The 26,871-nt window shown below is 37.8% G+C and overlaps 3 protein-coding genes and 1 pseudogene across 4 annotated transcripts; 3 read left to right on the plus strand and 1 right to left on the minus strand.

The window, feature by feature from the left end:
* The first annotated feature begins 957 nt into the window (after positions 1 to 957).
* Positions 958 to 3,766, plus strand: LOC141612920 (uncharacterized). Its single transcript, XM_074431668.1, has 4 exons — positions 958 to 975; positions 1,417 to 1,892; positions 2,441 to 3,045; positions 3,339 to 3,766. The coding sequence occupies exons 1-4, from the start codon at positions 958 to 960 to the stop codon at positions 3,764 to 3,766; spliced, it is 1,527 nt and encodes a 508-aa protein (XP_074287769.1).
* A 1,896-nt stretch (positions 3,767 to 5,662) lies between these two features.
* On the minus strand, positions 5,663 to 5,772 carry LOC141615842 (U6 spliceosomal RNA; annotated as a pseudogene).
* A 149-nt stretch (positions 5,773 to 5,921) lies between these two features.
* LOC141611012 (serine/threonine protein phosphatase 2A 55 kDa regulatory subunit B beta isoform-like) lies at positions 5,922 to 16,336 on the plus strand. Of its 2 annotated transcripts, none has more exons than XM_074429404.1 (14): positions 5,922 to 6,412; positions 7,936 to 8,039; positions 8,116 to 8,214; positions 8,330 to 8,449; positions 9,595 to 9,789; positions 10,513 to 10,604; positions 11,085 to 11,203; positions 12,310 to 12,433; positions 12,566 to 12,689; positions 14,419 to 14,487; positions 14,580 to 14,671; positions 14,757 to 14,834; positions 14,929 to 14,996; positions 15,560 to 16,336. In XM_074429404.1, the coding sequence occupies exons 1-14, from the start codon at positions 6,298 to 6,300 to the stop codon at positions 15,694 to 15,696; spliced, it is 1,536 nt and encodes a 511-aa protein (XP_074285505.1). In that variant the 5' UTR covers positions 5,922 to 6,297; the 3' UTR covers positions 15,697 to 16,336. The 2 variants fall into 2 exon arrangements, with proteins under 2 accessions (XP_074285505.1, XP_074285506.1); XM_074429405.1 differs by having other exon boundaries at positions 5,933 to 6,412; positions 9,595 to 9,786.
* Positions 16,337 to 16,997: 661 nt separating this feature from the next.
* LOC141611013 (uncharacterized) lies at positions 16,998 to 26,701 on the plus strand. Its single transcript, XM_074429407.1, has 16 exons — positions 16,998 to 17,317; positions 18,425 to 19,118; positions 19,823 to 19,952; positions 20,043 to 20,244; positions 20,824 to 20,910; positions 21,021 to 21,080; positions 21,229 to 21,315; positions 21,542 to 21,613; positions 21,955 to 22,010; positions 22,353 to 22,438; positions 23,294 to 23,384; positions 23,717 to 23,874; positions 23,958 to 24,049; positions 24,614 to 24,676; positions 25,695 to 25,768; positions 26,248 to 26,701. The coding sequence occupies exons 2-16, from the start codon at positions 18,554 to 18,556 to the stop codon at positions 26,321 to 26,323; spliced, it is 1,899 nt and encodes a 632-aa protein (XP_074285508.1). The 5' UTR covers positions 16,998 to 17,317; positions 18,425 to 18,553; the 3' UTR covers positions 26,324 to 26,701.
* Positions 26,702 to 26,871: the final 170 nt, after the last annotated feature.

Here is a 26,871-nt window from a genome sequence, read left to right on the forward strand (position 1 = left end):
CAGGTATTCTTGGCATGACCATCCTTTTTGCAGACTGGGCAGTAAGGGATGGGGTCAGTATCCTTCTGATCAGCATGCTGACTAGCACTAAAAGCTGAGTTATCCACTTCCATCTTCTCAGCTCCTTTATAGTTCCTTCTCTGGGCCTCCTCATGCTGAAACAAGGCAGCAGCTTCCTCTACAGTTGGTAGAGGGGTCATCATGAGTACGTTAGTCCTCATGGTGGCATAGGAGGAGTGCAGTCCATTCAGAAACTGAAACAGCTTCCTCTCTTCCTGCTCTTTGAGTTGTGCATCAAGCCAAGCATTGATTTTAGGGGTCACTTGTGTGACAGGAGGCCAGTCAGTCATGATCTCCAGATTTTGCCACAAGATCCTCAATTCTGTGAAGTATTCACAAATACTCTTCTCACCTTGTTCCAGATCTTCAAGCTCCTTGTTGAGTCTGAACTTTCTTGCGCCATTACTGACAGAGAAATGTTTTTGGAGGTAATCCCAGATCTCCTATGCGGTCTTGGTGTAGAGAATAGAGTTCTTGATAGATTTCTCCACATTGTGAAAAATCCATGAAATGAGCAAGCTATTACATGTATCCTAAGCATCAGCTCTCAAAGGATCACCAGTTGGCCTCTTAACAACTCCAGTTAGAAAGCCCAACTTCCTTTTTGAGCAGATTGTTATTTTCATCTGTCTCTTCCACTCTAGATAGTTCTCAATCCCTGATAGCTTAACATCAACTACCAGTGGATGAGTACTTTCTGCTGGGTGGAGGTAAAGAGGATCAGTTGGCTCCATGAATGATGGTGTTTTGGAAATGTTTCCAGTGTTTGCGAAAGGATTTTCCATGAAATGAGTTTATTGTTTAGAGTTCAGAGAAAGTTTTGGTGTGAATTTGTTGAGAGAAAGACTGCTCTATAAATAGGCAGTGAATCAATGTGTAGTTGTTGAAGGATAGTAAATGCTCAATTCATGGACAGTTATCAGTCTCCTCATTCCCGAGGCTCTGATACCATGATGAGTTTAATGAAGTGTAGGAAGTAGAAGACATCCAGAGAATTGTAGGAAGATCTTCATGTTGAATTTCATTAATTGTTTTGTTGTTAAAGTACAATGCAGTTGAGAAAGTAATATATGCAGTTGGACAAGCCATTAATCTGTGGACATTGTCCAGCAGATAAAGCAACAACCTAGGCTACAAAGGACAGAAGCAGTAGACTATGTATCATCTAAATACTCTAGTTTACATAGGATTCTTTTTCCTTGCTTTAAGATATGAGTAAGCTTGCTTCTTAGACAAGTCTGACTTCTTGTTGCTGTCCTTTGTACTCGAATTAGTAGCATACTTAGTTGTCTGATTAGTAATTTGATTAGTGGACTGATTCTGATTAGTACTATCTTTACACTTTGTTAATTACAGTGGCCAAGTAACCAAGAAGATCAATGGCTAAACCATGGAGGAGACTTAAGCAACCGGAGATACGCCGCAAAAGAGACAAAGATAAGCCCAAAAATAGCACCAAACTTGCAATTAAAATGGAAATATGAAACTCAAGGATTCATCTCCGGAACACCGTCTATTTACAAGGGAACGATCTATTTTTCTAGCATTGACGGTAACATTTACGCGATCAAGGAAAATGACGGTTCACTTGTGTGGAAGCAAAACTTACATGAACTAACAGGGTTCAATGCGACCGGGATCATTTTAAATGGCACCTTAGTCGTGTCACGAGGGACCCCGTCGATAGCCGCCGGTCACTTGTTGATTGTTGGAATGTATGGTCCTGCCGTGGTCCTCGGGTTGAAAAGAGATAGTGGCAAGCTTGTTTGGATGACTAGGCTTGATAGCCATCCTTATAGTCTCATCACCATGTCTGGTACTTACTATAATGGGTAAGATCATTAACCTCTATTGTAAATTAGTAGGTCTCGCTTAAGACTGTTATGTAATTCTGCTTTTATTCATTTGTTCACCTTTATTTAAAATATATTTCATAAAAAAGCGAAGGTAAACAATTGAGAGGAACAGCATGCGTATGATTTTTTATTGTGAAACGGATTAACGGATCTAAATGTTCTATTAATTCACAATAATGATTCATACAATGGTCTTAAATGTATTAAAATTGTCTCGAGATTTTATTTAGCTAACTAATTTATCGCTCGAATGTGCAAGGGCATTAACCTTTATCGTAGATTAGTAGGTCTCGCTTAAGACTGTTATATTATTCAGCGTTAATTTGTTCACCTTTAATTAAAATACATTTCATAAGGAAGCGAAGGTAAATAGTTGACAGGAACAGCATGCGTATGACTTTTTATTGTGAAACGGATCTAAATGTTCTATTAATTCATATTAATGACTCATACAACGGTCTTAAACGTATTAAAATTGTCTCGAGATTTTATCTAGTTAACTAATTTATTGCTTGAATGTGCAGGGCATTTTATGTGGGAGTGTCCTCTTTAGAAGAAGTAGCACCAATTGATCAATGCTGTACATTTCACGGTAGCTTCGCAAAACTCGATGCTTACACAGGAAAAATCATATGGCAAACATATACACTTCCTGACAATAAAGGCAAGCAAGGTGACTATGCAGGTGCATCTGTCTGGGGTAGTAGTCCTTCAATCGACATATCTCGAAATCACGTCTACATTGCCACAGGAAATCTTTACTCAGTTCCAGAAAGGGTGGAAATATGCCAGGAAAAACAGAACAATCAGACAATTCCTACACACCCAGAGGATTGCATTGACCCAAATATCCACTTTGACTCGATTTTGGCCTTGGATTTGGACTCGGGAAATATTACATGGTTTCGTCAGTTGGGAGGATACGATGTCTGGTTTTTGGCATGTAATGGTGTTTCGGGACAGAATTGTCCACCCGGTCCAAACCCGGACGCTGATTTTGGAGAAGCACCAATGTTGTTAAGTGTTCATAGCAAGGGTTGTAGAAGAGATCTTGCAGTTGCTGTTCAGAAGAGTGGATTTGCTTGGGCTTTGGATCGAGATACCGGTGATCTTGTTTGGAGTACGGTATGTTTATTAATAATCTTGCAAAATTTTCCGAGTACTTGGAAGCCTTTAACATGACTATTATTGTGCAAACCTGTTCCACTAACATGACTATGCAGATGTCAGCTAGTTTAGGTGATAAAGTCAAAAGAGGTTAAAGTTGACTTATGTTAAAGTTGACTTATGTATATTCACCTGGTTTGAATCTCGTCAGCAACACAATGATGTTAAAGTTGACTTATGTATATTCACCATAATATTTGCTTTAATTGATTATGTCAATAATGATTAAGCACATGATACAATAAACACAAGAAGCAGGACCGGGAGGTTTAAGAGGAGGCGGTATGTGGGGAGCAGCAACAGACGAAACAAGATTATACACCAACATAGCAAACAGTGATGCTAAGAATTTCACCCTAAAGTCGTCTACAAAAGTCGTACTTAGCGGAGGATGGGTGGCTATGGACCCGAAAGGTGGCAAAATCTTATGGTCAACCGCGAATCCTGGAAATGCCTCTGCATTTGGTCCTGTATCAGTTGCAAATGGTGTCGTGTTTGTTGGGTCGTACGACAATGAAGGTGGCGTATTTGGGATAGATGCTAAGACTGGTGGTGTTTTATGGTCTTATAAGACTGGGTCACCTGTGTATAATGGGGGTGTTTCTGTTGGGAATGGGTGTATTTATGTAGGGAATGGGTTCTTTGGGACTAGTGGTATGACTGTGTTTGCTTTCTGTGTTTGATGGCTTATGAAGCCTTGAAAAATAAAACTTACTCTTAAATTCTTGATTCCTCCATATATATAAATTAAGATCTTATCCATTAAATTATTGTCGATGAGATAATTTAAATTCACGGTTAAACTATTTCTACGTCTTTTTAAAACTTCATTTCAAGAATTATAAGATACCGAGGAAAGTGTAACTCAAAAGAAACCGTGCTAATAAAAAGAGTGAATAAACTGATTTCGAAATACTTCGTTTACCGTTTTTACTTATGTTTTAGATTTCAATATACTTCACCTTAAAAGCAAACCCTCTGCATAAAGAATTTTGAATTTTAAACAGATGTTACACGAATAGTTATTCACCAATTTGGATCTAGAATGAAAATATATAAAGTAATGGTGTTATGTAGGATCATCTAGTACCTATGAGAAGTGAGAGTGAACCTCTATTTGAAGTCGACCCTTTAAGAGCGAACCGCTACTCATTACTCCCAATAACGGCTTTATGTTTTTTTTAGGGGAAAAACCCAAAGGTTTTACTGTATTAACGATAAATCAAAAGAAACAGCATTGTTTACGATCGGTGGTAAGTCATCCGACCATTTAACTCTACCGACGACTCTAGGATACAAATGAGCAAGCGCATGAACTACACTATTGTTAACACGACAAGTATAAGACCATAAAATAGAAACAAAAGAGTTACAAGCAACGAAAATATCATCTATGACTTAACGACAAAACACTTCTTCCTTTAGCCTTCCTTTTGAGAGCCTCGACAACTTGTAGACAGTCACTCTCAATCACGACCATGGAATGCCCTCTCCTCCACGCTTCCTTAACTCCTTCGAGAACAGCCACCGCCTCAGCTACTTGCGGTTCCCAAACCTGCTCCTGCCAATAAATTTGCCCAAACAATTCCCTAGCTTCTGTGCATTCGCCATATTGGTTCGACCCGCAATGGGTAGGTCACAAATTCTTGCCCAATTTGGAAAGCGAGATAGAGAGACAGCTGTGATCTTACCTGCTGAGTTCGGTTCGTTAAAGCACCATAAAAATTTCTCGAAGTGCCACGGCTGCCCCTCCAGAACCCTAGCCTTCTCCCTCGCTGCCCCAAAGCGGAAAATGAATGTCTTCTCCTTCGCGTCGACCACGTTGCCCATCATAGACTTCGACGGATTCCATAATTTTATCATCGTATCGATTGCAGCTTTAACATTAATGGCCCTTGACGCCCATAATTTACCAACCAGTATCAAATCATTTGTAGCAAGTTAGCAACGATACCCCCCCCCCCCCCATCATCATCCCAATCAATCGAACCCTCATCCTCCGCCATAGGCTCTTTCCCTTCCCGATGTTGGCCCCTGGTAACACTTGACATTCGACACCTACACAAAAAGCGAAAACAAGCAAAAGACGAGAATAGAAACCAATCTCACGATTAAAATCGCGAGAAAAGCCTCGAGAAAGAGGATGAAAAAGCAAAGATTTTTTGACAGTAAACCCTAGACTTAATAACGGCTTTATGTTAGTTATGAATTATCATGTAGGAGTATTTGAATTCTTAGGTATGCATACGCGATAGAATCATCGTTGAGAGTGACAATTCTTCGCTATCAAAGCTATTACTCATAATCGCGGTGTTATATCAGTCACATTTTTGACAAATTACAATTAAATTAAAGTAAATACAATGTTCGTGTAAGTAAGAATCGTCATCAATAATGACGGTTCACTATTAAAAACATCATTGCTAATATTCTGTTTGAAAAAAGTTTAGGTTCAAGGGTATGTCTTACTCAGTCCAAATCCGGGCAAACTACCGATCTTTTTGAGAACTCACAGTGATGTTTACAGATCTCTTATATCATTACTAATGTTGATTCGCTTTTCCATCTTCTAAGAATCAAGTAATTTTTTTTTTCCGATCATTTTCGGTTTATGTGTGTCATTCTTGCGTAAGAGTCATGCTAAGCTTTTTTATGTCGTTTCAATTTTATCAGATATCCCTGAAGAGACATAAATCAAGTAAATTTTTTATTATTAAATTTATGCAAATTGGTAATAATAATCTAGGAACAAACCCGTCAACATCAAAATCATCATCCTCGTAGTCAGTCCATCACTGAAAAAAGAATAAAAAGATTCTACCTTTTATCCTTTGAGATGAAAAAGTTGAGGAGACAGGACAAAACAGAGAAAAAATTGTCGAGGAGCGAGAAAGAAATGAGAGTTGAATTAGAGTGAAATAACTCACTCACTCACACCTGCAAATTTCCCTCTAAATTCATTAATTAATTAATCAATCAATCATGACCTAAATTCAATAATCAAACTAAATTAATCAAATTCGCATTTCTTTTAGCTTTTGATTTGATTTTATGGTAAAACAACGATCAAATCAAATCAAATCAAATTAATTTAATCATCGAATTTGTATGTAAATTAGTAACTAGTGACTAGTAATTGGAAGTGTGATTGTTGAATATTAATGGTGTGAAGTGAGGTATTTTCGCGGTTAATTTTGACCTAGGAAAGAGAAAGATGCACGGCGGCGTTGACGGTGGAGTAAATGAAGTTTCCGGCGTCGGATGTTCGCTGGAGTGGAAATTTTCGCAAGTGTTCGGCGAACGGGCAGTTGGTGAAGAGGTTCAAGAAGGTGAGATCTCAGTTATTGTGAATTCAATTAATTTGATTTAGAAATAGTTGATTTGGCGTTAATTTAGGAGTTTTGAATTCAATTGATTTGATTTGGTTTTAATTAAGGGATTTTGGTGATGTAATTAGTTGTGAAATGTTTGGAATTTGTGATTTTACGGATTATATGTGGAGATTTGATATGATTGTTAGTTGGATGTGATTTTGTATGAAGAGTGATGTTAATGTGTATGTAGTTGGATGATTGGGTACTTGATTGGATATGGAGTTTTCGAGTTGGCGAAAATGTGTGCAGTAAGGAAACATTATCACGAAACAGTGAGTGAACTTTGAGCTCATTACAACAACAACAACATTACCCCAGTGCCTCAGTGGCTCCCGCAAATTGGTCGGATGTACGCAGCCTTACCCTTGTGTTAAAAACACAAAGAGGCTGTTTCCGAATGACTCAAGATGAAAATTGCGTCGAGAACTGCATCGAAGGACTGCTACTTCACAAGAGAAAGAAGCGTAGCCACTTTAGTGAGCCATTTTACTTTACTCCATCATAATCCAGAACCAAAGAGTAATAGTCTTTGGAACTTTGAGCTCATTACGAAAGAGAATTTATAAGGGTAAGCTGGAAATTATAGAGGAAAGCGCTGCGGAAATGAGAGTAGTATGGACTTGCTTCTTGTTGTGCTTGTCAATGCTTTTTCGTCTAATCACGCGTATCTTGGAGATGAAATGAGATTGTACTTGCCTTCTACCCATAAATGTTGTTATTCCCACATTGCGCGGAATTTTTTTGTAAGTGGGTTGGTGACCGAGAAGAGGAATAAGTTTACTTGCTTTTGTGAGTAGATTGGTATTTCCAAGACAAAAGATGTTTGTGGCTATGTAGTTGAAATGGAGGTTTTTGGTTGAAGCTTAATCGTTCATTAAAATTAGTACTGTAGAATTTTGATCTGTCAAATTTGAGTTTCAAAGTTAAGAATCAAGCTGCGAAGTGTGTGACACTGCAAGAATTTTGATGTTCCATAGTGTGATTCTGAATCAAGATTTTGAAGCAACATTGTAACTGATATTAGTGTGTAGATTATAGCTGTTGGAAGAGGAAGGTGACGGGTTTTTGATTCATGTGGTTGCTGCTGCTTTTAGTGAACTTAATTATTTGGAAACGACATTATTCCTTGTAGGGTAATTGGGTTTATGACTTTATTGGCTTCACTTGACCATGTTAGAATTAAAGGGTACTAATTGTGAGATGTAATTTACATGCACTGCTTTTGTTAGTTTCAAAGATACCGTGACTTGCATGAGTTGCATCCAGTGTAGTCCACCAGGGGAGATATATTGGAAGTTTGGAACTGCTTTTGATTGACCAGAATATTTTGTTTTTGATTTATTAAGGTGCTATGCTGTTAAATTTGATTTAAAGATTTAAACTTTCGCCTGGCGTCTCAAATATGCGGATGATAGTGCTGCAACATGCTAGCTCGATATGATATATTTAATCTGACTATACTGCTATTTATTGTGCAGTCGATATCATTTCAGCTATTGAGTTTGATAAATGTGGAGATCATCTAGCTACTGGTGACCGTGGTGGTCGAGTAGTTTTATTTGAGCGGACCGATACGAAGGATGTGAGCCCTATAAATCTCATCTTATTCCCACAACGTAATGGGCATCTGCTCATTTGTTTTCCATGTCGTTGTGCAGCATGGTATCCCTAGAAAAGATTTGGAAAGGACGGACTCTTCAATTGGTAGGCATCCTGAGTTCCGTTATAAAACAGAGTTTCAAAGTCATGAGCCTGAGGTAACATACATCTAATGATCATGTGGTTTACTTTCTGTTAGGATATGAAGTTGATGTCATTTTTCAAACATAAACGTGCTTTGCTGATGATGAGTTTGGTTCTCTCACTGATCAGTTTGACTACCTCAAGAGTTTGGAGATTGAGGAGAAAATTAATAAAATCAGATGGTGCCAAACTGCAAACAGCTCACTGTTTCTTTTATCTACTAATGATAAGACCATCAAGTTCTGGAAGGTAGGCATTTCTGCTGATCTATTTTGGTTGTTGCCGAGATAGTTTCAAACCTGGTGAAGTGTGGCCTTAAGTGTAGTTTGTTTATAATTTCACACCATCTTCTTGGACACTGGTTTACCTTTTTGGTGTTTGTTCATTTATTTGTTCTTCGGTTGGGATGTTGTGGTATCAGAAGTTAATGTGAATTAAGCTCAAATCAGATGGACCCATTGGTATATGTACAACCCCCACCCCCTCCGTTTTCTTTTAGGAAATTAGTTGGCTGTGTTGTTTTCTGGAGTCAGTTGTTTTTTCGTAAAAGTGAATGTTATCCTTCCTTGTAAGTTTTGGTCCTGTGTGTGGTCTAACAAAATGACATATTGACAACGCCTTGCCATCCATTCAACTTGATGTTAAAGAGCCAAATTGAGACCCAGCCATGATGGCATCATATATATGTAAAAGCTGTAGGCTTTCCTGGCTAATTAAAATTATGAAAGGAGGCTGGCTTAGTATAACATGTATAAGAAGTATTAAGAACATTAGAATAACGAATATGTAGATGCTCACTTCAGATGCTTTGTCTCTTGATTGATGTCTATTTTTTCATGGTATTGGAATATTTATCCTTTGGAAATGTCTGACGACAAGAGTCACAAGACTGTAAAATTCTGGGATCTTTTTTGTGAAGTCTATATTTACCGTGTCTTTTTTGGTTCATTTGTTTGTAGACCCTATAGGCTTAGCCCCTAAAAAACTGGGTGGAGAGTGACACTCGTTTCCAGTGCCACTCAAATATTTTGATTGGCTTACTGTGCTGTAGCTTTAGTTATATGGTGCAACAGGAATAGTGGATGTTACTAAATGAAGTTTCAGCATATTGATTCTTGAACACAAGGTTTGGTGCTTTAAAGTGGCACAATATTTAAATCTGTGTTGAATGTAGAATTGTGACTTATTCATCTTTTACAAAATTCATTCTAGAAGTAAGTTCCATTACCTTCAATATACTTACTCCTGTCTGGTATTGTGTCCATACTTGCATGCCCACTCCCGTTTAAGCTGTTTTTATTATTTTAGTTGAGATCTTAATTTACCTACAAAGTTCTCTTCTGTGTGCACTCTTAATCTGTAATTTCTTGCTTCATGGTTGTAAATTCTTACAGGTTCAAGAAAAGAAGGTCAAGAAGATAAGTGATATGAATATGGATGCTACCAAAGCTGCAGGGAATGGTTGTGCTGCAAAGAGCTGTTCTAAACCGCATCTTTCAAATGGAGGATACGCAGACAAATTTTCCAGTTCTTTGAATGGCCTATCATTTCCACCTGAAGGAATAGCCTCACTACATTTACCCGTGGTAGTTGTACCCTATCTGATTGATTGAAACTTTGATACTAACCCCCCTTCCTCCAAGCTTTCCGTTGTTGAAGTTTCATCCAAGTTTTAAATTAGGTCCTGTTTGTAGGATTAGTATCGTATAATCATAACTCGCTGTTAATCCATCATATGAATTGTAACATGCAGATCATGTATCAATTTGTTGGAACGGTGTCTTCAATCTTGTTGATTATCTTTAGCTTGACAAGTAATAGTGCTAGGGTGGATCTAATTGCTTTGAGAAGTGAGAACAGACCCTTGTCTTTTAAATTGGAAATACTGAACAGGTCTAAGTGCAATGTCATAATATGCTCTTGTGATACTGTTTGTCATATATGTTGGAGAAAAGATTGCCGTCTTGGTTTCTTTTGATTATTGGGTTTTTTATTCGGCTTGTTGCAAATATACATTGCTATGTTTACGGGGCTCTTTATTGCCACAACATCATAGCTCAGGAAAGATTTTGCAAACCCTAATCTACTTTCTTTTAACTTGTAGCACTAGTGCTGATGGTAGTGTTGACTGCTTTGAACTCAGATATTACTAGCATTAAGACTAGCATTGTAGCTAGATTTCTAAAATCCTGCAAATTCCAATATCTATTTTCTTATCATCGTTTTGCTTGTAGTTGTGCCATTCATCTAACTCTTCTTTTAACTTGTGGAACTATTTGCTAATGGTGGTGTTGACTCCTTTGAATTGATAGGTCACCAGCAAGGAGACTAGCCTTGTAGCTAGATGTCGAAGAGTGTATGCCCATGCTCATGACTATCACATTAATTCGATATCAAATAACAGGTGATGGTTCTTCTAGATATAGTGTTATAGCTTAAATGTTTTACCCAATTAAGATTTATGCGGTTAACACCTTTACCTCGGATGTATTGCCTGGCAAGATGACCGATGCATTTTTATTGCCACTCTCTGAACAAATTAATCGCACATTGTTCTTTATATCCTTTTTATCTTAAATGTAATCTGTTACTTCTCAGTTTAAAAGAAACGTGTATCTGTAAAATACTGTAATTCGTTTTGCTTGCTAATGTATAAAGCTTCATTTGCAAGTTAGTCTGTAATGGTTAGTATTGGACTACTAAAGTGTAGCCTCAAATTTTCAACCTGATGAATTTCCCTCATTTAGTTACCATTTAATCACACTATCAATCAAATAACACGGTTGACACTGGAAACTTCAGCTGTCTAAATATGCTTGCTTTTAACTAATGTAGTTATACGTTACACATGCCCCTTTTTGACTATCAATGTCCTATATTACAGCGACGGCGAGACTTTTATATCGGCGGATGATCTGCGTATAAACCTCTGGAACTTAGAGATCAGCAATGAGAGCTTCAATATAGTTGATGTAAAACCACGAAACATGGAAGATCTAACTGGTATGCTCTGAACATCAGTCATCTTTTCACCACTAGTTTACAGTTTTAGAACTGTTGAGTAATGTGACATCAATGATTGGATACCCATTTTTCTGTTTGCAATAGTTCAATTATCTTCTGCAAGAAAAGTCTGTTGGTGGCTTTCATAATGTTCGATAGGTAACTCAAATTCTATTTGTTGTGTCATCTGTTATTTCCCTGAGGTTGGTGTTGGTGAGGACTCTGAAGTGGATGAGCTGGGCTGTAAGGGTAGCGTGAGTTAGTGTTCTAGCAAACATGTCAACATGGCATTGGACACCATAGATACCAGATAACAGATTCTGAGAGAACTTTTTGAAACTATGCTAAGTTTGGAGACGTTTTTGCAGTCGTATCATTTGGGCATCCCTGTTGTTGCCCGTGCTTTTGTCAATATAACAAAATTTGTTATGATCTGATTCAAAAGTTGCCCACTCAACGTTTGTCACCAATTAAGAGTTTGATGGATAATCGGTTAGTAATTTAAACAGCTTGATACAATGTTCAAATGGTGATCTACTGAGTACTGATCTACCTATGATAGAAGTGAATGCTTCTCTGTACGGTTGTGAATGTTTGCCTGCTGTTAGACACTACACTCTTCAACGCATTCTCTCACATGAAGTAAGACCATGCATGATGGTTGGTTAGAGTAAGCTAATGCTGGATAAGTGAAAGTTCCTCTAGCTCATTCTGCGATTGGGATTTTTGGGAAGATTATACATGTTTAGGAATTCAAGTAGCGTGTTAGCCTTACCCTGCATATTGAAACTAACATGTTCCAGGGAAAAAGAATAATCTTGGATGTTTAAGTGGTTAATTCTTATGATCACGTTATTTTTTGTGTGTATTAAAATGATTTGGTTGAAAAATAATGATCAATATTGATAATTACCTTCATATCTTTTACTGGCATTTGTGTCGTGAATTTTCTCTTTATAACTTGTTACTATCGTTACCTCTTTGAGTTATCCCCTTCTATCTATCTTACTTTGATTACCTACGAATCTGAGTAGTGAGTACCTTAATTTCTCTCTTCATAAGCTTCAGCTAAGAAGGTTTATTGTATTGTTTTTTGCCCCCGGCAGAGGTTATTACATCAGCTGAGTTTCATCCCAGCCATTGCAACACCTTGGCATACAGTAGCTCAAAGGGATCAATCCGCCTCATTGATCTGCGACAATCAGCATTGTGTGATAGCCATGCAAAATTGTTAGTAATTTGGTGTTTTCTTAAGACCAACTTGCTTTCTTTTATGTCATCCAATTATATTAATTTTTTTTGGTGTAGTTGTAGACTTGTAGTGGAGTGTTTATATTGCAGAAATTTTATTTATGTTTGCAGGTTTGAGGAACAGGATGTGCCGAGTTCGAGATCCTTTTTTACAGAGATAATTGCGTCAATTTCAGATGTTAAATTTGCAAGAGATGGAAGATACATGCTTAGCCGTGACTACATGACCTTGAAGGTTTGAATTTTTTTATGTCCTACCTTTTGCGGGTATTCTCCCCTTCACCTTTATTTATCCGGTTATGACTGGTTAGTGGCAATTGGAGCAATTGTGGCTAACTTCTCTTCATGACTTTTTTTTTTTTGAGAACAACTTCTCTTCATGACTTACTTACAATGATTGTTATGCTGAAGAGGGATAAATTAGTTGATCAATCTTGTCATATACTGTATTCCATGCTAAATCTTTCAATTTGGCTTAGGAGAGTCATATGCATTTATGTAATGCGTTTAGTTAGATGAGAATTATCCAGAGTTGACCCCTTGATGTTGTTCCGAATGTGATTAGGAACTTCAATTCATTCCAGAATGGAGGCTGATCTGGAAATTGTTTCGATAGATCAAAATTTTGTTTTTGAGATATTTTTGGTATTTGTGTATTAGATGCAGCTATTTAGTTGTTTTGTTGGACCAAGCCCCTGCAATGAATCTATGTTGTTGTAGTGTCTATAAGCTAAACTTCAAAAATCTAAGTGGTCTTTCATGAGCAGAAGGTTACAGAGACGTATAATGTCCTCAATTTGAAAGTTGTTCTGCTTGAACTTCAACAGGGTGTCGTTGCATCATTTTCTGTTGGCGAATCTTTTTTTAAATCTTTAGGGTCGTTGGTTTCAACAAAGCAGAAACCTTTTTGAGAGTGGATGTGGCTTAGTTTAAAAGACGCGAGGCAATGAGGCGTATGGTGCGAGGTGAAGGCATGTGCTTCATGCACACGAGACACACGATGCTAGGTACAAAGTGCATAGGAAGGACATGATAAAAGAGCTGGAAGCAAAAATATGTAAAGTGCATTGCAGTAACTGGTTGTGTTTGTGGGACTGACAGGTGGCGCATATGGAAGGGTATTATCTATGTTTGTCGTCCTCTGCATGCATGGTTTCTGATTGAGGCAGATGTGTTTCTGGGAGACTGAGAGTCAGAAGCATTTTGGGAATGGCTGTCTAATTTGGGGAGTTATGGATTTAGGTTACTGAATTTTGCTCAGCCCTTAAACAAGTCATGAATCGGTTTTGCTCAGCCCTCAAACATACATAGGAAACATTATATTAGATCATAGCACGAGTTGGATGATATGTATTCATATCGAATTAGGCGACCATGGGCTGGATACGCTAGTGAGGGCTATATTTTTTTTCCCTTCCAAGTATTTCCTATGTTGAAAGGAACTTAAGTTGGCTTATACGCTTCCTTTCCATTTCACCCCAATCCAATTTACTAATGTAACAGGAAATTTGTTTCCCTCCCCTCTCTTTGCCTCCGAATCACACCATCCAAATACTTGATTAATGTTGTTATGTGTGGGTGGTTTGGTTTGATTTAGTCAAAGTGAGCTGAATCATGAAATTAAAGTTTGAGTGAGCCGAATCATGAATTTGAAGTTGATTACTTACACTAGCATGCTAACCTTTGTTTGTGATCTTGAATCGACTATTTGATGATATTGGCAGTTGGCTATGAGAGTTTTCAGCTATTAGTATGCTTTTGTCACGAGAGAGGATCCATACTCCATAGCATCAAAATTCTGTGTTATAGCCTACTTTTTTCATTATGGGCATTTAAAAACTGGCTATATGTGGAATTGTGGATAATAATGCGCACATCCAACTCCGCTTACTATACCATAGGCACTGGGTGATGTTAGTGTGCTTTTATATAATACAGGCACTGATTGTTACTCCGTATTTCAGTTATGGGACACCAATATGGATTCAGGTCCTGTTGCAACCTTTCAAGTCCACGAGCATTTAAAACCTAAGGTGAAGCACTGAGACTTGATTAATTTTGCAATATCCTCAATTATATATTTTTTTCAACTTTATCAGGCTCACGACCTGTTTAATTGTTTCAGCTATGCGATTTATATGAAAATGACTCGATCTTCGATAAGTTTGAGTGCTGCCTGAGTGGCAATGGCCAGAGAGTGGCGACTGGCTCTTACAGGTATGTGTGTATATGTTTGATACCGTATCTGTCCATAGTAATTCTCATTTCTTGAAGCTGATTTTTATTTTTATTTGTGGTTTAGCAATCTATTCCGTGTATTCGGTTGTGCTCCTGGCAGTACAGATGCTGCAACTTTGGAAGCCAGCAAAAACCCTATGAGGTATAGTTTATGATAAAGATAAGTGGACAAAATAACTTTGTATTTTATTTGATGAGAGTGAGTTTGATAACTCGATTGATGATGGCAACTACAGGAGACAAGTGCAAACACCATCAAGGCCTTCCAGATCATTGAGCAGCATTACACGCGTTGTCAGAAGAGGTTAGATCTTTTGCCTTTTGATCAAATTTGTTTTGACTGAAAGCTTACCCGGAGTATGAGAAATTCATACATTTGAGCACTCCATGAACCATGGTTCAAAATCTCGGCCGACGTGTATTGTATTGGCCGAGTTGTATCGGTTTTTGACTTTAATGATACGAGACATCACCCGTGAAATCACCGAGAATCACGGTGATTCATCCGCAACGACTGATTATACCGCTTCTGCGACTACGACCAATACCGAGATTTTGAACCATGCCATGAACCCAATAGTTAGTTGAGGAGTATATTAGGGAGGTTTGTCTCCCATGTGGTGCCAGTCTTGTACAAAACTCACTGGAAAACTGTACTGATTAGTTCCAAACTTATATGAGACGGTCTTAAATGTGAAATCAACACATTAACCCTATAATTAAATAATGGAGATTTGGCTGGCGCCTGGCCTCGCACAAGACTCATGGTAAAAATTATATTAGCATAGAAATTCTCATATGAATTGGAAGTCTCTCTTCCCTCCCCAAAAAGGAAACACTAAAAAATGTTCTCCATTTCAATGACAGGATCTGAGGGTCCACGTGTTGATTCAAACGGAAATTCTTTCGACTTCACTACAAAGTTGCTTCACCTAGCATGGCATCCCTCCGAAAATTCAATCGCTTGTGCCGCAGCAAACAGCTTGTACATGTATTATGCATAAATATGTCTATTGTCTTCTGAAGAAGATATTTTATCGTTTTAGGCAATTTTTTCTGCGGTTATATCTAAGAAACCAAAGCAAGGCCTCTTTCCCCTCACAGCACCCAACATTTCACCTGTGCCAACTCAGAAGTGCATCTAATGTGCAGCTGCTTAACTCACACAACCTGTCGAAGATGAGCGTATCTTCATATTTCGGGTATCTTCATATTTCAGGGTCCATGGCACATGGATCCTGTTTTGTTCATTCTATTAACATGCCGCTGCTGAAGATAGATGGAGCTCCGTTTTTCAGTTAATGCTGGATGAAACCAGTGGCAGAGATATTCATTTGCAGTTCTCCTACAGCTCAGATTGCATTGATGTCTCATTTTGCCACTAGAGTTTGAAGATGAATGTAACGTTTTTTTTTTTTTTTTTGTAATTTCCCCTTTTAAAACTTCTGACCCTGAAAGCAGCTTTTGAAACACCTAGTGCATTAATTTATTTATTTCTAACAAGTGTAGTTCTTTTCCTAGGATTGTAAATTTTTTTTCATATTGGTTGAATTTCATCTGATATTGTTGTAACCTTGTAACATTCACATTTACTGTAGTAATTATCGTCACTTCTAAATCTTAATTGACAACCGTCTTCTTTTGTTAAATTCCTTTCTTTCTTTCTTGTGTCTTAATTCTCTATCTAGTTTGTAAGCAAGGTTTCTTCGGTCAGTTGAGAGTTTTCATCAGTTGTCTCTCTTAACGTGCCCCTCTTTTTTTATCTTGATGCCCTTGTAGTTTTCAATAATTTGTAAATACGAGGAAAAAAATTGTTCCAAACTAGAGAGTCTGGGGAACACCCTAAATGGACGGAAGTATTAAAAATTTGCTAAACGTATTAGGCCAACACTATTTTGCTACCCGTACTATCCCAGTTATTTGTTTATTTTAATTAAAATAATCGTCACAAATAATTAAAAAAAGTAAATAAATGAATGATAATTAAAATCATTGTCACAAATAATAATAAAAAAAAAAAGTAAATAAATGAATGAGGCGGGACTCGGGAGAGTATCGAATTACAGTTAGTCTTGTTGAAGACGGGTTGGCGCAAGTGACGGGTAATGCCACTCACAAAACGGATAGGGGGGACAAGGTGGGGCACCCCCATGTGCTTCCCTCTCTCCTCTATTTGGGTCATTTGTGAGAGGAAATGGTATCCGTCACTCCAAAATGACGGATACGTGCCGTCTTCAATGAGATTTTGTGATCGAATTATTAGGAAAAAAAAAAGTCAAAAAGTCAAAATCATTAAAGCAGCAAAGCTTCTGTGCCCGAACAAGGAAACATTTTCACAGTCGCCCCTTCTTCTATTAGTATTATTACACTTTACACCCCATCGTTCTTCAACTCCAAAATCATGTTCCACCAATTAATCCATAATATTTCCATATAATTCCCTTTAATTAAGATCTTCTTACAATAAAAAGGTCAAAATTTCATTGCAAGAACAACTGAAATTCAACAATTAGATCAAAGTTTCTTGATTTTAATTTTCAACGTTGAATTAAACCCAAAATAGAGATACCCAGTTGATAAATCACTCAAATTTCCACAGTTTTGATCTTTCCTTTGATTTTGGAGGTATATTTTCCAATTAATTCTCAATTTTATTTTGTGGGCATTTAATATTTTGAATGTTATTATTTGCTGGATTTTTGTTCAGTGGCGGAACTAGAGGGATAGCAGGGGCGCTCGCCCTCGCTGGACGATGAAAATTATTGAATTTTTTGTTGAAATTGATGAACTTTTTCTTAATTAGCTCATTGTATTAGTAATTCGCCTCTGCTGGAATTTTTCTCTTCCTAACTATAAATCCTGATTACTCCCCCGTCCCGGTCATTTGTTGTCCTATTTCTTTGGGTGTCTCAATCAATTGTTATCCTTTCTATTAAAGAAAGCATTTAATAAGTGGTCCTTCCCTCTTTTCTTGGTCTTTATGCCAAAACCAAAAGAAAACAATTGACCAGGACGAGTAGTTCTTTGTTGATGCAAGTACTGTCTTGTTAGTTTTAAGCAGTTGGGTTGTGCTTATGATTTTCCAAGTGATGGAGATTGTACATCCCCCAAGGCGGTTTCGCTTTAATGGCTCTTGGTTAATGAATTGATTGATGAGTGTGATAATGATACAACAACAACAACATTACCCCAGTGCCTCAATGGCTCTCGCAAATTGCGGGGGTAAGGAGGGGTCGGATGTACGCAGCCTTACCCTTGTGTTAGCAACACAAAGAGGCTGTTTCCGAATGACCCAAGATGAAAATTGCATCGAGAACTGCATTGAAGGACCGCTACTTCACAAAAGAAAGAAGCGCAGCCACTTTACTGAGCCATTTTGATTTATTCCATTATAATCCATAACCAAAGAGTAATGAGTCTTTGGCTCCATTGGAAATATGGAAAAGAGTGTGATAATGATAAATTGATAAAATTGTTGGCAAGTTTGTTGCTTGATGTGTTTGGTGAATTTGGCAAGTTTATGCACAAATCGCTTTTTCACAAATTATCGTATGAGATGGTCTTGTGATAATCATTTTGTGAGACTAACCTATATGAGAATTAGTTGGGGTAGTTATTTTTTAAGTTAGTTGGTTAATGGGTAATGTTGATTGTCGTGAGACCCTCTCACTTATGGAGCTGTGTTATAACGGGTATTTTGATTGCTCGCCTAATGTATTAATGTGCATCCAGGTTTACATTTGGTTACTTGTGTCAGCATGGAAGCTGAGTATTTACAGCAGTTGAGTTGAGCGTGCTGTGGCTAGTTGGTCCTTGGGCCGAATAAAAGTCGTTGTAGGGAGGTTCAGATTGACATGCTGAATGTTACATCCAGTAAGTGGATTAGAGATGAATTCTTCAATAGAGGATATCGATTTACTACATCAGAGGCATCAGTTGATAGTTAGGGAACTCGGGGTTGGAGAAGAAATAGATTTAGAAATCGGAGTTAGTGATGATTATAATGCAACATTTGGGAGCACCACACTTGTTAGCGCTTCTCAAGATGAGCCATCAGCTGGGGAGCAAGATGAGACCAAGCAAATGGCAATGTTGCCCACTCTCCAGAGTGATGATCAAGATATGTCAAAGAGTCAACCAATGAAGAAGAAGAAAAAGGTTGTCAAAAGGTGGAGGGAGGAGTGGGCTGATACTTACAAATGGGCATACGTTGATGTAAAAGATGGATCAGCGAGGATATTTTGTTCGGTTTGTCGAGAGTATGGCAGGAAGCATAGGAGGAACCCCTATGGAAATGAAGGTAGTAGAAATATGCAAATGAGTGCTCTAGAAGAGCATAATAACAGCCTATTACATAAAGAAGCTGTTCGTTTACAGACAGCGTCCAAGGAGAAAATTGTTGTTGAAAAACCCATTTATGTAAAAGGTAAGTGTTTTTACCTATACATACTAATGTTAGCCAGGTTGTGGTGTGATGTGCTAAACATGTTGGTTATCCTCCGAAAATATTTGTTGTCGAAGTGAGACTTTGCATCTTTGGTATCATAGAATATCAAATATATTTTGATTTGTTATAGCCATTCCTGTGTGGCAATATTTGGCTATGCTACTCTGACTCGGATGCAAATGTGGAACACGACACGGTCTCAGAGTGTCGGATACTATTTCACCACGAATATTTCAATTTTTGTTCTTAAATGAAGTGTCGAAGTTTCGTGTCGTGTCTTATACTTCAAGTGCCTGACACGCGACCAAAGTAATATAGATATTTGGTGTGTAGGAGTCATGGTTTCTACGACCTAATTTTCCCTTCATCCATATCTTCGATCATGTTTTGAGGATCTGTTGGGTTGTTCATAAAGTAAATTGAGTTCATTTTATTGTGTGTGTGTGTGCATGCACAATGCTTTATTTCTTAGCATGATAGAAAGGGAACTTTGTAGGATACTCTAGGTGGACGGTTCTTCCATCATGCGTTAGAGTGAGATGTACGCTAAATAATACACACGGAAGATGGGTTTCCGTGTTATTTGGCACTTTGTATCACTAAATTGTGTTGATTATGTTTTACCTTTAGCTAATTTTGGTTTTTACTTTTGGTTTTCATGTGATGTTATCTACGACACATAGCTCTGATGTCCAAAACAACTGGATCAATCGTTGAAGCTGCACTGAAAAGAGATCCTCATGAAGTTGAGTTCATTCAATCAGTCCAAGAAGCGGCACATTGTATGGAAAGAGTGCTTGCAAAGAATTCACAGTGAGTCCCTTGGATTTATCATTGTGGCTGTATACTAATGAAGATATAATCACAATATTTTAGTAGTGAACCTGTGATTGTTTCTTTCAGTTATGTCAATATCGTTGAACGTTTGCTTGAACCTGAGCGAACAATTATTTTCCGAGTTCCATGGGTTGACGACCTTGGTGAGACACACGTTAATCGAGGGTTTCGAGTGCAGTTTAATCAGGCTCTAGGTCCTTGCAGGGGAGGAATACGCTTCCACCCATTAATGAACTTAAGTATTGCAAAGTTCCTTGCATTTGAGCAGGTATACGTTGTGCGTGTTACCGGTTTTGACTATTTTCCCTCTCATTCAACTTTCACAAACAAGAAAAAATTAGAAATGGATAAATGTGTCTTGCAGTATTTGCATTCGTTCTTATTTCTGGATTTTATAAGATTCTTCTCTTGAAATAGAGATATACCATGAGATTCCGTGTACTCGTGTCGGACACTTGACACTCGAACGTGGGTAGGACACTCAAGACACTTCTTGTTAGACTAAAAACATGATTTATTTTCCATAAAATAGACGAATCTGACACTTAGACATGCATCCATGTCGGGTACTTCTAGCCGAGTCTGAGCTGGAGTCTACTTAAGTGTTATGATTTTGGAGAAGTATATCCTTGATGTTTATTTGTAATATTTCCAGTCTATATAAAACATATAAGGGAAAAACTGCTAAAACTAGATAAATCAAACACTCCCTCCATTTCAATGGATCAGCACCATTTGTTTTTTCCTCACTAAAAACGACTTGCATATGTTGCATTTAGCTATCTTTCTTTGTAAAAGACAGTTTAATATGTTACAAGGTAACAACATATGATGTCCTGTAGGGCAGACTTTGAAGAATGCCTTATCTCCATACAAACTGGGAGGGGCAGCCGGTGGAAGTGATTTTGATCCAAAAGGAAAAAGTGACAATGAGGTTCCGTGGTCATCTTCCAGATTTTGTAGTGCTTACTAAATTTCTCCTTATCAGTTTCTGTTTCCCCTCCTGGTAGAAGAAACTTGTCATTTGTGTGTCCATGTCTGCAGATCATGCGCTTTTGCCAAAGTTTTATCAATGAATTGTATCGATACTTAGGGCCTGATCAGGTACTTTGAAATGTTTTTTTGCTTATATAAAAATTTAAAAAAGAAGAAAACGAAAATGTTCGTTCATTGTATTGTCTAGATGGTGGAGAAAATTTTCTGAGTCCTTGGTGAAATAAAATCTTGTTTGGTGTATCTTCAAATATTGTAGGATCTTCCTTCAGAGGAAATGGGTGTTGGTGTTCGAGAAATGGGTTATCTTTTTGGGCAGTACAGACGCCTTGCTGGTCATTTTCAGGTAGCGAACCATTGCTATACTAATCTGTATTAATTGCTGTAGTCTGTATTTTCTGTGGCTACAACTCTACGTAGTGGATATGAGAAATATGAGAAGCCATATATGTATATGTTCTTTCCCTTCGCTCCGATTATGCTGGTTTTGGCTACTTCCTGCAACTTAACCTTGTCAAAAGCGAGCAATATCTCACAACTCACGTCAATACCACTATGGTTTTCTTATGCAGGGCTGTTTTACAGGACCAAGAATTCTGTGGTCCGGCTCTAGCCTACGAACTGAAGCTACTGGCTATGGGCTGGTAAAGTGACTTGCCGTGTTCTATTGTCAACGTTTCGTATTGTTTCATGTTGTTTGATGTTCTTATTGCGTAGTTTCTTGAGCGCAAACTTATTTCATTCCACTCCCCTCTTTTCTCTGAAGTGGGCAGGGTATAGAAAAAAGAAAATTCATTGTATATTGGCAGTGAATTAAGCTAATTGGGACACTTTTGAGAGCACCTGAAAATACTTTTAAACCCCTTGTTTTTCTCACGATGAACGACAATTTTCTTTTTCGCCCTTATTCTTCTTTAAGCAGGTACAAGTTGCCATGTTTTCTTGAGTGGGTTTTGGATCTCATCAATGTTCTTAAGTTCTGCAGGCTTTCTTTGCGAACCTGATTCTAGGAGAGACAAACAGAGAATTGAAGGGCTTGAGGTGTTTTGTGTAATTTTAATAAACGAATTTACTGATACAGTATTTCAATAATACCTTTGTCCATGAATAAACGTCTGGGTTTGTTTGCACAAAACTGTGGAATATGATAAGATGTGGTTGGAAATGCAACTATACAAGTTGATGAAATATGTGGCGTCACCACGTCACAAACCTTAATAGCCTCCCGTACACGATTCTATCAGGGGTGATTATTCATGGACACCCCAAACTTGAAACCAGGAAATTTATTCATGGTCAGAGGAATCATTTGTTGATTAAATTGGCCCGCAACCTTTTTTAGAAGATGTATCCCTCTCTCATGTCACTTCTCTATTTCTCCAGGTGTGTGGTCAGTGGATCAGGGAAAATTGCACTCCATGTTATAGAGAAGTTGCTTGGCTATGAGGCCATTCCTATCACCGTGTCTGGTACATATTACAAACTTATGGGTGATAAATCTTATATTATTGCTTGATGCAACTTGCAGTATGTGCCTAATGCTTAATTTTTTTCTTAATTTCTGTGGACAAATGTTTTTATGGGTTTATTATCTTCACCTGTGAAAATCATGTTAATAATAATGGTTATTGATGTTAGTTGTGATATCATACTACGATACATTTTTACTGATATCACAATGTTTGTGCCTACCGGCTACCTGTCTGATCCTTTATTACATAATTCATGTGCTATGTGATGTATTAATGTAGATTCCAACACTTGCCTTGATTTGCTTGCATTGAGACATTTTCTGTTTTTGTCGCTTTCTGGTTTGTAGGCCTTGCGATTTACCCCCCTCCATCACATTTACATTATTCCGATTAACTTAGGTTATTAATCAATGTCGACTTTGACTGTTAATTTTTCTAAATATATGCTATATTACGAACTAAATCTTGTCTATGATTGAGTCATCAAAACAATTATTTGATTATCATTTCAAAAAAATGGTCTAGATTATGTTGTGAGATTAAAATCGGACAATCCGTCAAAAAAAAAAGATTAAAATCGGACAAAATTCATAGTGTTTGACCACCAAAGTCAAATAGAAACAACATACATGGGAAGGAGGGGGTACATTTTCAGAATGTAATTTGTTTCATGATGGCATTAAATTAGTCCAATTGCCGAAATTCCATTTATGTGGGAAGTCTGTGGAACAAGAGTTTCATGGTGATCATCTTGGCTGCTTAGTTTGTTACTGCTTCTTTCCATTACTTCAAAACACTCAATTATGCTGCTTTTGTTGGTACACATGTTCGTTGCCGGAGCACTTTTTATAGATTCAAAGGGCTACTTGGTGGATGAGGATGGCTTTGACTATATGAAGATTCAATTTGTAAAAGAAATTAAATCTCAAGGAAGAAGCTTGAGGTGGTACTTCCTATGTCTTTGAACATTCTTCGACTCTTTTCTTGAATACAAAAACAGAAGGCAAAGGGAGAGGAGAGGGAACGGGGCAATATCATTTTCCGTCCAAATATTTCTATGTTGAAAGAATTTTACTTTGACTTGTAGGAGGGAAAATAAGGGATCCATTTCCCCTCGCCTCCCCTTCATTTCCGTCCAACTCACATTTGCTAACCATTCCCCTTCCTTTCCCTCTCCTTCACCTTCCAAATCCCTTTATCAAAACAAAGCTATTTTTTTTTTAGCTCATGAACGGCTTGATAATTCTCTAATGTTCTTTTGATTTGTGTCAACAGAGATTATTCTAAAACCTATGCACGATCAAAGTACTATGATGAAGCTAAACCTTGGACAGAGCGGTGTGATGTTGCTTTTCCATGTGCAACACAAAATGAAATAGATCAATCTGATGCCCTCAACTTGGTCAATTCTGGTTGTAGTTTGTTAGTTGAAGGTATAATATAATGACTGTTTGGGTCAAATCTTATCTTTACAAATATTTAAAATCTGAGAATGCTAATATAACTGAATGACCAGGTTCTATTATGCCTTGTACCCCTGAAGCTGTTGATATCATTCGAAAAGCCAATATTGTGATTGCACCAGCAATGGCTGCTGGTGTTGGAGGGGTAAGAATACTATTGTGCCTTACTTGATATGGTATTGGCGGACGTGGAAAAATTAAATGAACTATCTTTTGCGTTAAAGAAACATGGCCTAAGGGTATTTGGCTGCATGTAGAAATTAATGTGCAAAAGGCGCACTATTTATCGGCTTTGGAATTCAATGGATTAAAGCAAAATTTTCACCAAAGTTTATCACTCTTCTTCGACTTTGGAATTCAATGGATTAAAGCAAAATTGTTCAGTAAACTCTATTTTTTTTGTATCATGAAGTAGCAGACATGCGTTTTACTTCACAATTTTCGTAATGGGTCAGCTGAAACAACCTCAGTGTTAAAAACAGACAGGTAAGAATGTTTATATCCCGACAACCCTACTTTCCCACAAGCAAGAGCCACTGTGGCACTAAGTAATATTGTTGTTGTTGAAGAGTGAAGACATTAAAATTGAATCTTTCTTGAAATAATTGTTGCGCAATTGGAATTACCGAAGGAGGCATTATCAACATCATTAAGCTCTAGTATTGATCTATAGTTGTCTGTGCATAATCGAGACAATGTTTACTTTCAGGTTGTTGCTGGAGAACTTGAACTGAATCAATGGCCCCCTGAGGATTTTGAGTCTAAGTTACAGGTCAGCAAATATACGATTTGCCGTCAATCTTTATCACATGCTTATTTGGCAGAAAAGCTAGGTCGGACTTAGGTAGAGGGGTTTTGACGAAAGGGAGTGGGGGCAATTCTTGGTTCGGTTAGTAAGTTGGGTTGTCAAGAAATGGAGGGATCCATGTCCATTTTCCTCCCTCCAAGCTAGATTAAAATGCTTTGATCCACGATATTATTTGGACGTAAAGTTATCCCCTCCCTTTCCCTCCCCTCAACTTGTATCCAAACAAAGAGTTAGTTCCTTATATATTCAAGTAGTATAGTTTACTTAGGTAGAGATCCCAAAAGACCAATTCTTGAATGAATTGCTAAGGATCCAATAAGTCCAACATTAATTCCTTCAGATGTGTCAATTGGGCAAATACGGCTGTAGTGACTAGGGTGAATATCGCGTATCCGAAAAGTCGAAAACTAGCCGTTCGCCCTGTCAATCCCCAGGGCCCAAATAACTCAATTTTCGTCCATGAACTATTTGTGTCAGTGGATTAGTTCGATCCAAAACTTGAGATAATGGGTGTAATCCAAAAAAAAAAAATTCATTTAGTCATTGTTAATGGAGTTGAAGTTACCAAATTCTGAGGAGTCGGTATTAATTTATGCCGAATTGCTCTGCATATAGTTCCTCGAAGGCTCGAACCACATTTTCTAAACGAACCAGAGCCAATCGACATGCATGCTGTCTCATACTCTCATGTATTAGCGAAGCTAATATGCTCTAGTCTACCATGTCATTAGCCTAGTCTCTCTTTTGAGATTTTACATCTAGAAATTATTATGTAGGCCCCCGAATCCCTGATTGAGAAGATAATTAAACGCGATAGTATTTCACTACAGGGTAGTTCATTCACACAATTGTTATATAGCTTGAATAGTCCAACATGGAAGTTTACACTTGAGTGCGTGACACTTTGCTGCATTTGATCAGTTACGGTCAACTTCAACGAGATATTTAAATTCTTGCTATTGCATTTTTGCTTCATTGACAGGATGCTATGAAACAAACTTACCAAAAGACATTAAAAGGAGCTATGGATTTTGGCTATGAAAAAGAAAGACCGGAGTAAGTTCCAATGTGTTCCCTTTTATCTTGTTATCTTTCGACTTCCGTTAAAGCTTCTGCTGTGTATAGTCACATATAGTCATTTACCCTTTGGATGAAGGGATTTGGAAAGAAATGGAGGAATATGATTTCCCTTGTTTAGGGTTGGAGGGAAATGGGGTTTCGAAACAGAGGTATCAAATGTAGTAAATTCTGTCTTACTCAGACTCTCCGACATGGTGTTGTGTCTGACACGTGTCGGAGTGTCGGACACGGCTATTTTGGGTGAATTTTCCTATTTTGTGGTCTAAATTGAAGTGTCGAAGTGTCGTGTCGTGTCGTGTCGTGTCGGACACCGACACGGCAGTTAAGTGAAGTGTCGGAGTAACATAGAGTAAATTAAGTTGAATGGAGGGTCGTAGGGAGAAAATCCTGTACGTCGCTTACACACAGATTGATTTTCACCCTTTTCTTATTTTATGTGCTTTTGTGTTTGGTAGTGCTCTAGTCTATGGTGCGGCGATCAGTGCATTTCTGAGCCTCTCGCAAGGTATGGCAGGACAAGGATGTGTGTGAAGATGACTCCAGCATTGTTTCGTCCTCTTTCCGGTGCATTCATCTTCAAAAAGAGTCCAAAGGTTAATCCTCCTCTCTCAAAGAAAGTAGAAGAATTCCGAGCTTTGATGCTACATCGAACATTTTGATGCTATGCTCTTGGATATTGTAAAATACATGTAAGAAACACGAGAGCCTAGGTAGGATGGGAGTCATGACTCATGAGACACTTGAATGGGTTATAGTCGTTGGGTCGATAAATATTTAACAGGCGAATTCCTGACCCACTAGATATGTACATGACGTTCCCAAAAGTTTAGTTGCGATAGCAAATGAAGTGTAAATTATCATAGTGGATTAATGGAAAAGAATTGCAAAATATTTGGATTATTTACTGTATGCTGTGTAATTTGTGTTCCTTTTGGTTATGTACTTTACTCGAAATGGGGGGTAATTGTAGCAATTTCTTCAATTATAGAGAATTTTTTTGGGCAGTTTGAAAAATTATTACAATAGGTGAGAATTTCGTGGAGTGTCAGCAATATGTCAACATGACTCTCTTAGTCACA

This window comes from Silene latifolia, chromosome 11, assembly GCF_048544455.1.
Source record: "Silene latifolia isolate original U9 population chromosome 11, ASM4854445v1, whole genome shotgun sequence".
Classification (NCBI taxonomy): Eukaryota; Viridiplantae; Streptophyta; class Magnoliopsida; order Caryophyllales; family Caryophyllaceae; genus Silene; species Silene latifolia.